Source organism: Nerophis lumbriciformis, linkage group LG32, assembly GCF_033978685.3.
Source record: "Nerophis lumbriciformis linkage group LG32, RoL_Nlum_v2.1, whole genome shotgun sequence".
Taxonomy (NCBI): domain Eukaryota; kingdom Metazoa; phylum Chordata; class Actinopteri; order Syngnathiformes; family Syngnathidae; genus Nerophis; species Nerophis lumbriciformis.
In genome coordinates this window covers 2,839,776-2,854,311 of record NC_084579.2, presented here as the reverse complement: position 1 = coordinate 2,854,311, position 14,536 = coordinate 2,839,776, and the positions used below count along the sequence as shown (strand labels likewise).

Genomic DNA, 14,536 nt, shown 5'->3' with positions numbered 1-14,536 from the left:
CATTGTACGTGAAAAGACAATCAAATAATCCACTGTAAAGGAAATTGTGTTAGAAGTGGCCCTTGTATAAAAATAATGTCGTTTTTTTTTTTACATTTTACGTGAAAAAACAATTTAATAATCCACTGTAAAGGAAATTGTGTTAGAAGTGGCCCTTGCATAAAAAGAATGTCGTTTTTTTTTTACATTTTACGTGAAAAGACAATCTAATAATCCACTATAAAGGAAATTGTGTTAGAAGTGGCCCTTGTATAAAAATAATGTTGTTTTTTTCATGTTGTACGTGAAAAAAAAATCTAATAATCCACTGTAAAGGAAATTGTGTTAGAGGTGGCCCTTGTATAAAAATAATGTCGTTTTTTTTTTTTACATTTTACGTGAAAAGACAATCTAATAGGAAATTGTGTTAGAAGTGGCCCTTGCATAAAAATAATGTCGTTTTTTTTTACATTTTACGTGAAAAGACAATCTAATAATCCACTGTAAAGGAAATTGTGTTAGAAGTGGCCCTTGCATAAAAATAATGTCGTTTTTTTTTACATTTTACGTGAAAAGACAATCTAATAATCCACTGTAAAGGAAATTGTATTAGAAGTGGCCCTTGTATAAAAATAATGTCGTTTTTTTTTACATTTTACGTGAAAAGACAATCTAATAATCCACTGTAAAGGAAATTGTGTTAGAAGTGGCCCTTGTATAAAAATAATGTCGATTTTTTTTTACATTTTACGTGAAAAGACAATCTAATAATCCACTGTAAAGGAAATTGTGTTAGAAGTGGCCCTTGTATAAAAATAATGTCGTTTTTTTTTTTACATTTTACGTGAAAAGACAATCTAATAATCCACTGTAAAGGAAATTGTGTTAGAAGTGGCCCTTGCATAAAAATAATGTCGTTTTTTTTCATGTTGTACGTGAAAAGAAAATCTAATAATCCACTGTAAAGGAAATTGTGTTAGAAGTGGCCCTTGTATAAAAATAATGTAGTTTTTTTCATGTTGTACGTGAAAAGAAAATCTAATAATCCACTGTAAAGGAAATTGTGTTAGAAGTGGCCCTTGCATAAAAATAATGTCGTTTTTTTTTTTTTTACATTTTACGTGAAAAGACAATGTAATCATTTACTATAAAGGAAATTGTGTTAGAAGTGGCCCTTATATAAAAATAATGTAGTTTTTTTTTACATTTTACGTGAAAAGACAATCTAATAATCCACTGTAAAGGAAATTGTGTTAGAAGTGGCCCTTGCGTAAAAATTATGTCGTTTTTTATTTTACATTTATGTGAAAAGACAATCTAATAATCCACTGTAAAGGAAATTGTGTTAGAAGTGGCCCTTATATAAAAATAATGTAGTTTTTTTTACATTATCCGTGAAAAGACAATGTAATAATCCACTGTAGAAGTGGCCCTTGCATAAAAATAATGTAGTTTTTTTTACATTGTACGTGAAAAGACAACCTTTCTGTCTTGCCTCTTAGTGAGGGCGGTCACATTTTTCTCCGCTCCCTCCTTCCCTGCTTGCTTTCTTCGTGTCCTTGTCTTGTCTGAACTTTTTTGAAGCCTCTTTCTTTGCGCTGTCCTCTAATCTAAACATCAAACATGGGTATGATCAGGTGGACTCTCGACGCAATTGACAAAGTCTTTTCGACAAGGAAAAGTGGTTCAGGGGATCCTGGCTGCCCTGATGGAACCATTGCTGCGGGGTACGTGAGAGACTCCTGGGACAAATGGAGAATCATGTGCCTCTCAGTCCTTTCCATCGAGGACGTGGAAGACATCTACCTATTTGGAACCGTGATCGCGGGGCACCTGCTGATTGGGCTGGGCATTGCTCTGGTGTATCGTCAAATTCGGAAAACGATGGCAGCCACTCAAGGAGCCCAACGGCTGTTCGTCGCAATGGAAGGATTGGGTCGGGCATTGGGAACACAGTCTGTGGCGATTTCTGATCTGAATCGCAAAATGGATCACATCATGGAGAAGCTTGCTGAGAAGGAATAATTAAATTGAATTTGAGAGCAGGAATGTCATTGTTTTGACTGCTCGAAGAAAACAACATCTTAATCTACGATTTGACTCCCTCGAATGGCCTTGACGCTATCAGGATCAGGCTGTCCTGAAAAACTCCTCAACGATGGACGCTTTTGACCTTCCTTTTTTTCCAATAACACCTGGTGTCGAACTTTGAGATCGGCCCCAGTCCACAAAAACATTTCAACACCTCACCCAAGTTAATTGGGCACAGATGCACGCAGCCGCCCCTCCCCCAATCAACGCCTTTTAGCACTGCTTAATTCCTCTTCGGGGTTGTGGACGGCTGAGTAGCGCTTTATAGCGGCAGCCGGCCTCCAGGGCCCCAAATCCTCCCCCACCCCCCCCTCTGTTGCGAGTTGTTGTGATTACATGTATCATGTTGGAGCGGCATGGCGTAGTGGGTAGAGCAACCGTGCCAGAAACCTGAGGGTTGCAGGTTCGCTCTCCGCCTCTTACCATCCAAAAATCGCTGCTGTTGTGTCCTTGGGCGGGACACTTCACCCTTTGCCCCCGGTGCCACTCACACCGGTGAATTGAATGAAGAATGATAGGTGGTGGTCGGAGGGGCCGTTGGCGCAAATTGCAGCCACGCTTCCGTCAGTCTACCCCAGGGCAGCTGTGGCTATGAAAGTAGCTTACCACCACCAGGTGTGAATGATTGATGGGTTCTACATGTAAAGCGACTTTGGGTACTTAGAAAAGCGCTATATAAATCCCAGTTATTATGTTTATGTGTGCTATGCTATGTGAGGTTTTTTCCTTGGACTCAGTCTGGACCCCTCCCGAGGGTTCACCCTTAGACTGATACTTTTTTTACTCTTCCCCCTTTCCCAATGTCACCTTTTCCCCACCTTTTTTTAAGGAGCGCCGTAAGTGGCTGATTCGTCGGCGGTCCCGTCTTGTCTCCCTTGTAACGTATGTCTGCTCTTAGTGGGACTGTGCCCAAAATGACATTTCAGTTCTTATGTGTCTTGTACATGTTAAAGAATGGACAATAATAAAGCATCTTGAATCTTCAATCTAATAATCAATTCACTGTAAAGGAAATAGTTAGAAGTGGAACATAAGTGCGATGTGGCCCAGATGACTTCCAAAAATCCGGGAACACGTCCAGGGGCGTACTGTACTCACTGGAAGGCGCTGCAGACGGCGGCGAGGAGGAGGCAGGAGGTCCCCAGCCCTTCATGTTGCAGGCACACACTCGCACGAAGTAGACACGGCTCTGACACCAGGAGACGGAAGGGGGCGTGTCAAGGTCAAGACCGGACACTTTCAGGTAAACAGGAAGTGCGTGGTTACCGTGGTGAGGCCGCTGATGTTGCACCTGAGCGTTGGCAGGTTCTCCAGCAGCATCTCTCCTGCCAGCAGCGAGAAGTCCTTCAGGCAGCTCCACTCCACTACACACACACACACACACACACACAATCAATAGTTCTCCCTGGGCCATTAGCCTTCCTATGCTCCTTGTGACCATGGTCTACCTCTGTACTTTGTCACCACGGAGGAGGTGAGACCCTGCGGTTCCTGGAAGGTGACGGTCAGTGAGGAGCTGCTGCCGGCACTCAGACGCACCATGGTGGGAGCCTCGGGAGCACCTGGACCACAGTGGGCGGGGCTTAGCCTCACCTGCCCCACAGACGGAAGGAGGCGGACCACTCACGTGCGTTCTGGAAGCCGGTCTCCATGCGCTTGTACAGCTTGCACCTCCACTCCCACGCCCGCAGCTGCTTGTCCTTGTGACACGCCTCCAGCGACAGGCCGTCACGCTGCGCCCGCGCCGCCAGGTCCGACGCCCGCTGCTCCGCCTCCGCCACCAGGGCGCTCAGGTGGGCCTCCCGACTCTCGCCGCTGGCGACTGCGGCGCGCCCAGGGAATCAGACACAAACATGGACCGTCAGACACAAACTGTGGACCGTGCGCCACTAGTGGTACTGGTAATAGTGAGAGTCCAGTCCATAGTGGATCTAACATAATAGTGAGAGTCCAGTCCATAGTGGATCTAACATAATAGTGAGAGTCCAGTCCATAGTGGATCTAACATAATAGTGTGAGAGTCCAGTCCATAGTGGATCTAACATACAGGTAAAAGCCAGTAAATTAGAATATTTTGAAAAACTTGATTTATTTCAGTAATTGCATTCAAAAGGTGTAACTTGTACATTATATTTATTCATTGCACACAGACTGATGCATTCAAATGTTTATTTCATTTAATTTTGATGATTTGAAGTGGCAACAAATGAAAATCCAAAATTCCGTGTGTCACAAAATTAGAATATTACTTAAGGCTAATACAAAAAAGGGATTTTTAGAAATGTTGGCCAACTGAAAAGTATGAAAATGAAAAATATGAGCATGTACAATACTCAATACTTGGTTGGAGCTCCTTTTGCCTCAATTACTGCGTTAATGCGGCGTGGCATGGAGTCGATGAGTTTCTGGCACTGCTCAGGTGTTATGAGAGCCCAGGTTGCTCTGATAGTGGCCTTCAACTCTTCTGCGTTTTTGGGTCTGGCATTCTGCATCTTCCTTTTCACAATACCCCACAGATTTTCTATGGGGCTAAGGTCAGGGGAGTTGGCGGGCCAATTTAGAACAGAAATAACATGGTCCGTAAACCAGGCACGGGTAGATTTTGCGCTGTGTGCAGGCGCCAAGTCCTGTTGGAACTTGAAATCTCCATCTCCATAGAGCAGGTCAGTAGCAGGAAGCATGAAGTGCTCTAAAACTTGCTGGTAGACGGCTGCGTTGACCCTGGATCTCAGGAAACAGAGTGGACCGACACCAGCAGATGACATGGCACCCCAAACCATCACTGATGGTGGAAACTTTACACTAGACTTCAGGCAACGTGGATCCTGTGCCTCTCCTGTCTTCCTCCAGACTCTGGGACCTCGATTTCCAAAGGAAATGCAAAATTTGCATGGTTGGGTGATGGTTTGGGGTGCCATGTCATCTGCTGGTGTCGGTCCACTCTGTTTCCTGAGATCCAGGGTCAACGCAGCCGTCCACCAGCAAGTTTTAGAGCACTTCATGCTTCCTGCTGCTGACCTGCTCTATGGAGATGGAGATTTCAAGTTCCAACAGGACTTGGCGCCTGCACACAGCGCAAAATCTACCCGTGCCTGGTTTACGGACCATGGTATTTCTGTTCTAAATTGGCCCGCCAACTCCCCTGACCTTAGCCCCATAGAAAATCTGTGGGGTATTGTGAAAAGGAAGATGCAGAATGCCAGACCCAAAAACGCAGAAGAGTTGAAGGCCACTATCAGAGCAACCTGGGCTCTCATAACACCTGAGCAGTGCCAGAAACTCATCGACTCTATGCCACGCCGCATTAACGCAGTAATTGAGGCAAAAGGAGCTCCAACCAAGTATTGAGTATTGTACATGCTCATATTTTTCATTTTCATACTTTTCAGTTGGCCAACATTTCTAAAAATCCCTTTTTTGTATTAGCCTTAAGTAATATTCTAATTTTGTGACACACGGAATTTTGGATTTTCATTTGTTGCCACTTCAAATCATCAAAATTAAATGAAATAAACATTTGAATGCATCAGTCTGTGTGCAATGAATAAATATAATGTACAAGTTACACCTTTTGAATGCAATTACTGAAATAAATCAAGTTTTTCAAAATATTCTAATTTACTGGCTTTTACCTGTATTTTGTCATCCAACTACTCGAGTTACTCGTTTCAGCTCTGCTGGGATCCATCGAGATCAAACATGGATCTCTTGACGGCAGTGACTGGCAGGTAAGTCACGTGCTGATGGCGCTACTCGCACAAGCACATGTCCACCGACATGTGACGCTCTCATGTCGGTGGACAGCACACGTGTACCCTGCAGTCGGGGGTCAAAGGTCACCCTCCTGACTCGCGCCTTTGTTCACGTAGAAAGAAGAGAATTCAAGGCCACGTCATGACGCACATTTTTGAGAATAAATACAGTAAAAAGCAGTGAAGTTGTCACGTTGTGTAAATGGTAAATACCAAGAGAATACAACAAATTATTTTCAACTTATATTCAATTGAATAGACTGCAAAGACAAGATATTTCATGTTCACTCTGAGAAACTTTGTTCTTTTGTGCAAATATTAGCTCATTTGGAATTTGATGCCTGCGACATGTTTCAAAAAAGCTGGCACAAGTGGCAAAGAAGAGTGAGAAAGTTGAGGAATGCTCATCAAAGGCTTATTTGGAACATCCCACAGGTGAACGGGCTAATTGGGAACAGGTGGGTGCCATGATTGGGTATAAAAGCAGCGCCCATGAAATGCTCGGTCGTTCACAAACAAGGACGGGGGCGAGGGTCACCACTTTGTCAACAAACGCCTGAGCAAATTGTTTAAGAACAACATTTCTCAAGCAAGGAATTTAGGGATTTCACCATCTACGCTCCGTAATATCATCAAAAGGTTCAGAGAATCTGGAGAAATCACCGCACGTAAGCCATGATATTACAGACCTTCCATCCCTCAAGCGGTACTACTCAAAAAGCCACATCGGTGTGTAAAGGATATCACCACATGGGCTCAGGAACACTTCAGAAACCCACTGTCAGTAACTACAGTTGGTCGCTACATCTGTAAGTGCAAGTTAAAACTGTACTATGCAAAGTCAAAGCCATTTATCAACAACACCCAGAAACGCCGCCGGCTTCGCTGGGCCCCGAGCTCATCTAAGATGGACCGATGCAAAGTGTAAAAGGTGGCAATAAATACTGATAAAGTTGAGGAATGCTCATCAAACACTTATTTGGAACATCCCACAGGTGAACAGGCAAATTGGGAACAGGTGGGTGCCGTGATTGGGTGTAAAAGTAGATTCCATGAAATGCTCAGTCATTCACAACAAATGCGTGCGCAAACTGTTGAACAGTTTAAGAAAAACCTTTCTCAACCAGCTATTGCAAGGAATTTAGGGATTTCACCATCTACGCTCCGTAATCACATCAAAGGGTTCAGAGAATCTGGAGAAATCACTGCACGTAAGCAGCTAAGCCCGTGACCTTCGATCCCTCAGGATGTACTGCATCAACAAGCGACATCAGTGTGTAAAGGATATCACCACATGGGCTCAGGAACACTTCAGAAACCCACTGTCAGTAACTACAGTTGGTCGCTACATCTGTAAGTGCAAGTTAAAACTCTCCTATGGAAGGCGAAAACCGTTTATCAACAACACCCAGAAACGCCGTCGGCTTCGCTGGGCCTGAGCTCATCTAAGATGGACTGATGCAATGTGGAAAAGTGTTCTGTGGTCTGACGAGTCCACATTTCAAATTGTTTTTGGAAACTGTGGACGTCGTGTCATCCGGACCAAAGAGGAAAAGAACCATCCGGACTGTTCTAGTGTGAAAGTGTAAAAGGCAGCATGTGTGATGGTATGGGGGTGTATTAGTGCCCAAGACATGGGTAACTTACACATCTGTGAAGGCACCATTAATGCTGAAAGGTACATACAGGTTTTGGAGCAACATATGTTGCCATCGTTATCATGGACGCCCCTGCTTATTTCAAGCAAGACAATGCCAAGCCACGTGTTACAACAGCGTGGCTTCATAGTAAAAGAGTGCGGGTACTAGACTGGCCTGCCTGTAGTCCAGACATTGAAAATGTGTGAAGGCTAAAATATGAGAAGGGAGACTGTTGAACAACTTAAGCTGTACATCAAGCAAGAATGGGAAAGAATTCCACTTCAAAAATGTGTCTCCTCAGTTCCCAAACCTTTACTGAGTGTTGTTAAAAGGAAAGGCCATGTAACACACTGGTAAAAATGCCCCTCTGACAACTTTTTTGCAACCATTAAATTCTAAGTTAATGATTATTTGCAAAAAAAGAAGAAAGTTTCTCAGTGTGAACATGAAATATCTTGTCTTTGCAGTCCATCCATCCATCTTCTTCCGCTTATCCGAGGTCGGGTCGCGGGGGCAGCAGCCTAAGCAGGGAAGCCCAGACTTCCCTCTCCCCAGCCACTTCGTCCAGCTCTTCCTGTGGGACCCCGAGGCGTTCCCAGGCCAGCCGAGAGACATAGTCTTCCCAACGTGTCCTGGGTCTTCCCCGCGGCCTCCTACCGGTGGGACCTGCCCTAAACACCTCCCTAGGGAGGCGCTCGGGTGGCATCCTGACCAGATGCCCGAACCACCTCATCTGGCTCCTCTCCATGTGGAGGAGCAGCGGCTTTACTTTGAGCTCCTCCCGGATGACAGAGCTTCTCACCCTATCTCTAAGGGAGAGACCCGCCACCCGGCGGAGGAAACTCATTTCGGCCGCTTGTACCCGTGATCTTGTCCTTTCGGTCATAACCCAAAGCTCATGACCATAGGTGAGGATGGGAACGTAGATCGACCGGTAAATTGAGAGCTTTGCCTTCCGGCTCAGCTCCTTCTTCACCACAACGGATCGATACAGCGTCCGCATTACTGAAGACGCCGCACCGATCCGCCTGTCGATCTCACCATCCACTCTTCCCCCACTCGTGAACAAGACTCCGAGGTACTTGAACTCCTCCACTTGGGGCAAGATCTCCTCCCCAACCCGGAGATGGCACTCCACCCTTTTCCGGGCGAGAACCATGGACTCGGACTTGGAGGTGCTGATTCTCATCCCAGTCGCTTCACACTCAGCTGTGAACCGATCCAGTGAGAGCTGAAGATCCTGGCCAGATGAAGCCATCAGGACCACATCATCTGCAAAAAGCAGAGACCTAATCCTGCAGCCACCAAACCAGATCCCCTCAACGCCTTGACTGCGCCTAGAAATTCTGTCCATAAAAGTTATGAACAGAATGGGTGACAAAGGGCAGCCTTGGCGGAGTCCAACCCTCACCGGAAACGTGTCCGACTTACTACCGGCAATGCGGACCAAGCTCTGGCACTGATCATACAGGGAGCGGACTGCCACAATCAGACAGTCCGATACCCCGTACTCTCTGAGCACTCCCCACAGGACTTCCCGAGGGGGCGGTACCTCTGGATTGGCAGACCGGGGTGGTGGTTCCTCTCTTTAAGAAGGGGAACCGGAGGGTGTGTTCCAACTATCGTGGGATCACACTCCTCAGCCTTCCCGGTAAGGTCTATTCAGGTGTACTGGAGAGGAGGCTACGCCGGATAGTCGAACCTCGGATTCAGGAGGAACAGTGTGGTTTTCGTCCTGGTCGTGGAACTGTGGACCAGCTCTATACTCTGGGCAGGGTCCTTGAGGGTGCATGGGAGTTTGCCCAACCAGTCTACATGTGCTTTGTGGACTTGGAGAAGGCATTCGACCGTGTCTTTGCAGTCCATTCAATTGAAAAATGTTGAAAATGATTTGTTGTATTCTCTTTTTATTTAGCATTTACACAACCTGACAACTTCACTGCTTGATAACACGGGAAAGGCTTTTTAATCACACTTATGTTTTTGGCAACACGCACTTCCGGCTTTAAGTCTTAAAACCAGCGCAGCAGACGTACATGTCGGATCCATCAAGTTGTTGCCGTCGGTAACGACAGTGTGCATGGAAGGTGTCTCTTCCTCTTTGGGGCCACAAATCGAAAGCAGGGTAAAATTAACGAGCTGCTGTGTTAGATGAAGAAAGACGATTCACACGTCTTATAATGTGAGGAAACACCTGCAGGAAACACTCCAAGACTGCAAGTTACCTGCTTTTATTTTGAAAGTGATGTTGACTCTTAGAAACTGAATGTAATGATGCAGCTCATAAATGTGCTCTTTAATCATTACATGCACTATTGTTGATATGTTATGATACTTTTACTTCTATGTCGCTATTAGAACACACACACATTGTGTTGTTGTGAACGACATCATGGATGTAACATCAATGTACAAACAATCATACACACACAACACATGTCATCTGTTGTGTTGTTGTGAACGACATCATGGATGTAACATCAATGTACAAACAATCATACACACACAACACATGTCATCTGTTGTGTTGTTGTGAACGACATCATGGATGTAACATCAATGTACAAACAATCATACACACACAACACATGTCATCTGTTGTGTTGTTGTGAACGACATCATGGATGTAACATCAATGTACAAACAATCATACACACACAACACATGTCATCTGTTGTGTTGTTGTGAACGACATCATAGATGTAACATCAATGTACAAACAATCATACACACACAACACATGTCATCTGTTGTGTTGTTGTGAACGACATCATGGATGTAACATCAATGTACAAACAATCATACACACACAGCACACACACATTGTGTTGTTGTGAACGACATCATGGATGTAACATCAATGTACAAACAATCATACACACACAACACATGTCATCTGTTGTGTTGTTGTGAACGACATCATGGATGTAACATCAATGTACAAACAATCATACACACACAGCACACACACATTGTGTTGTTGTGAACGACATCATGGATGTAACATCAATGTACAAACAATCATACACACACAACACATGTCATCTGTTGTGTTGTTGTGAACGACATCATGGATGTAACATCAATGTACAAACAATCATACACACACAGCACACACACATTGTGTTGTTGTGAACGACATCATGGATGTAACATTAATGTACAAACAGCGGTCGCAACTTGAGAGGCGCTCTTATTTTTCTTTTTCTTATTTGTTACTAATTTAATTGAATGTTACTACTGTTAGACCAATTATGTGTAAGTTATCACACAACTCTGATGCTTAAAGGCCGTTGCTATGGTTATTAACAATTGTGCTGAAGTTGTACTTTTCTATCTGTGCAAAGGGACGACTTGCAATCCAAGATTGCGAGTCGTCTCGTATCAGTGTTTGTGTCCAGAACATCGAGTACCGTGACGCAGACAAAGCAGAGACAGGGCGATATCGCGAGTGTCAGCACATTTGCATTTCTGAATAATCATATATTGTGTCTAACTGGGGCTGCTGAAATGGCCCCCCCTTCCTTCAGGAGCAGCCTCAGTGATGTAACCAGGGACCTCCCAAATAAATAGAGGAGCACGTGGGACTGTACCTTAGAGCGTAGGTTGGAACTGTAACTAAGTGTACAGCCCAATACGTCTCTCCTCATTGAGCAAAATTGAACTCTGTCTCTGCATGATTCCTTGCTTCTTGTCTTGTTTAATAGATGTCATCAGTGTTTGAACCTGACAACTACAAATGTTGCTGGTACAATAAACGCTCGCGTTTTCAAATGAATGAACAATCGTGTTATTGATCATTAAGGCTGAAACGACGCGTCGACGTAGTCGACGTCATCGGTTACGTAAATACGTCGACGCCGTTTTTGTGCGTCGGCGCGTCGCATATTTACGTCACTCTACTTTACTGTCATGGCGGAGCGCAAAGCAGACGATGCGAGCGAGGGGAAAAAAGCACGCCAAAAGTCGTCAAAAGTGTGGAAGTATTTCAATAAACGGCCTAATAATGTTGTTGTATGCACACTGTGTCGAGCGGAAATGGCCTATCATAGCAGCACAACGGCTATGAACGAACATTTGAAAAGAAAACCCCCGACAGCGTTCTTGCCATCACCATCAACAAGTCAATCGTCCGCGTGCGTATACGTTGTCATTATTACACAAAAACATGAATGTGTCATTTGTATCTGCGTTGTAAATTCATAAACTAAAGCACCGTTTCGCTCTGAGAGGCGCGTTTGGCGTGCCTGTTCAGTGTTTACAAAGACGCGCTCCTCTTTAACGCTGTGGAGAGGCGGCGGCGGCGGCGGCGGCGAGCGAGCGGCGAGGCGGGGCGCGCCGGGAGCGACGCCGCAATCGTGCCCAGGTGCGCGATCCGCGCAGTTGGAAGAGAAAAGACTTTGTGTAAAATTAAAAGATTGTAAACCCGGCAAAGCCGTCTGGCGTTCAGTCTGTCGGTCCTGAAAGAACCCCACGGCACAAGACGTGTCACAAACGCTAACGTTAATTAGTTGTGCAAATACCTTTTACAACATTAACAGTTACATATACTATGTACAAACCAACAATTAACTTTCACTTTAATCATACTATCATTGTTGTGTTATTAAGCAAAATAAGCAATACTTTTACTTTTGTTGAAATGTTTACACTGTACACTTTTTTGTATTGGATGTTTAGCTTTATTTTTGCACATTTGAGCAAATAAGCAATACTTTTACTTTTGTTGAAATGTTTACACTTGTTACAGAATATTTCCGTTTTGCACTTTTTTGTATTGGATGTTTATCTTTATTTTTGCACATTTTAAAGCAAAATAAGCAATACTTTTACTTTTGAAATGCTTATACTATTCCAGAATATTAAGATTTGCACATTAAAAAGCAAATAAGCTACTTTTAATTTTGTTAAATGTTAAAAGTTTTAAATGTTTACATTGTTACAGAATATTTTGTCATGTTGTTGTCAATGTTGACTGAGTGGCCATACTTTTTTTTTTGTAAATAAAAGCCATGCCTTTTGAAAAAACTGGCCTACATTTATTTTTTTCCTCTTCATTTTAAATAAAAATAAAAAAATCGGTAAAAGGAAAAATAATCTATAGATTAATCGAAAAAATAATCTATAGATTAACCGATTAATCGAAAAAATAATCTATAGATTAATCGATAGAAAAATAATCGTTAGCTGCAGCCCTATTGATCATTATTTTGCCATAACGGTCCGGTGGTCTTGCTTCTTTATCAGAGATTCTTAAAACACTTTTTTTCTGGCGCGTGCGCCTAAACGACGTGGGACCGAGGGGGTTAGGGTCAGCTGACTGATGGACTTGGCACTGCAGGAATGACACAAACGGAGAGCAGCAGGCCTCAGGAGTGTTTACTGGCTGTTTGTTTACCAGGATGGGATCGTGCCGCCGCCCAGAGTCCAGCACCATAAATCACTTAGCTGCGACCGCCCCCGCGCTACTGGTTAGGCCCTTTCAGCAGGAGGTCTGCAGTAAAGTGGCCAGTGTTTTAACCCTCTACACCTCCACACACACACGGACCGCGGAGTACTCACAATGCGGGCCCTCTTTGCCGCCGGCTTTCAGCAGCATTTTGGCGATGGGCGTGTTGTCGGTCATGACGGCGATGTCGAGCGGCGTCAGGCCCTGGCTGTTGGGCGTGTTGAGGTCCAGCTCTTCGGCCGAGAACTGGGTGAGCAGGATCTGCACCGTGTCCAGGTCCTGCTGCTCCACGGCCTCAAAGAGGCAGTCGCTGCCCTGCATGGTCTGGAGCAGACGTGGAGACATGGGATGCTGACTTGTTTCTTCTTCAAAACCAGGACAATGTAGACAACGTTCAAGTAGCAATGATTGTCACACACACACACACACACACACTAGGTGTGGAAAAATTATTCTCTGCATTTGACCCATCACCCTTGAGCAGTGAGCAGCAGCGGTGGCCGGGGCCCGGGAATAATTTTTGGTGATTTAACCCCCAATTCCAACCCTTGATGCTGAGTGCCAAGCAGGCTCCCAAAGCTACGAACAATGGGAGACCGGGCTTTCTGCTCAGCCGCTCCCAGTCTGTGGAACGCTCTCCCTGACCACCTGAGGGCACCACAGACTGTGGATGCTTTTAAAAAAAGGCTTAAAAACCCTTATTTTTAAAAATGTTTTTTTTTTTTAGATATATGCATACTAGTTCTAGCTATTAGGCTGTTCTAGTTTTTTTTTTTTTTTTTTTTTAATACACTGTAGCACTTTGAGGTTGTTTGCTCAATGTAAAGTGCTTTTTACAAATAAAATATATTATTAGGGCCCGCATGGCCCATTGAGGAGGTGCTCGTCCTAACTGTCCCAATACTTTTGTCCAGTGATAGTCATAAGTGTCCCAATACTTTTGTCTACTTTTAGTCTGAAGTGTCCCAAGACTTTTGTCTAGTGTACCTACCTTGTCTGCATTGTGTGGGCACGTTGGTGCTTCCTGCTTTTAAGCAGCCATCTTAAAAAAACAGCAGCATCAGCGCAGCGGGTCTTTGAAGGGTCATAAAATCAAAACCGGAGCAGTTAGAAAAAAAGCGCTTCTGTCATTGTAATCACAAGGGTTCAATCTCTCTCCTGTGTTAGTTTGAAGGCGAAACGACAAACGCGCTCAGAGGAGTTCGTTTTTGAAGGAAGGTGACCGGTTTTTACAAAAATTTTGTTTTGAAGGGGGAATAGCAAACTTCCTGTTGATTTTTGCTGGGGGTTTCATGTCTCTCCGACCTTCCCAGTGGGAGTTACAGGCAGTTTTGTCAGTTTTTTCATCCGAGGAGCAGTTTTTTGTGCGTTTTATTAAAAAATTGCGCTAGAGCACAATTTTGAGATTTGGGGTTAGGTTTTTTTATTAGATCACAATTTTTGCCAGTCCTGATGTGTGCGTTCAGTTTGGTGAGTTTTGAAGCATGTTAAGGGGGTCAAATTACAGCTCAAAGAGGCAAAAGTGACTGTTTTTAGTACTTTTTTGTCTTGAAGGGGGAATTGCCAACTTCCTGTTGATTTTAGCCCGAGAATGTTATGAAATGTAGGTCTAAGTCAGACCTACA

At 44.2% G+C, this 14,536-nt stretch overlaps 1 protein-coding gene across 1 annotated transcript in view; it reads right to left on the bottom strand.

Moving 5' to 3' along the window:
- ankfn1a (ankyrin repeat and fibronectin type III domain containing 1a) overlaps window positions 1-14,536 on the bottom strand; it is a 54,220-nt gene that overhangs the window by 18,841 nt on the left and 20,843 nt on the right. The window contains exons 3-7 of the mRNA XM_061926681.2: window positions 13,025-13,235; window positions 3,698-3,892; window positions 3,519-3,632; window positions 3,337-3,434; window positions 3,169-3,259 (exon numbers count right to left, since the gene is read on the bottom strand). Of these exons, the coding sequence (XP_061782665.2) occupies window positions 3,169-3,259; window positions 3,337-3,434; window positions 3,519-3,632; window positions 3,698-3,892; window positions 13,025-13,235 (709 nt within the window). The remainder of the gene's footprint in view (window positions 1-3,168; window positions 3,260-3,336; window positions 3,435-3,518; window positions 3,633-3,697; window positions 3,893-13,024; window positions 13,236-14,536) is intronic.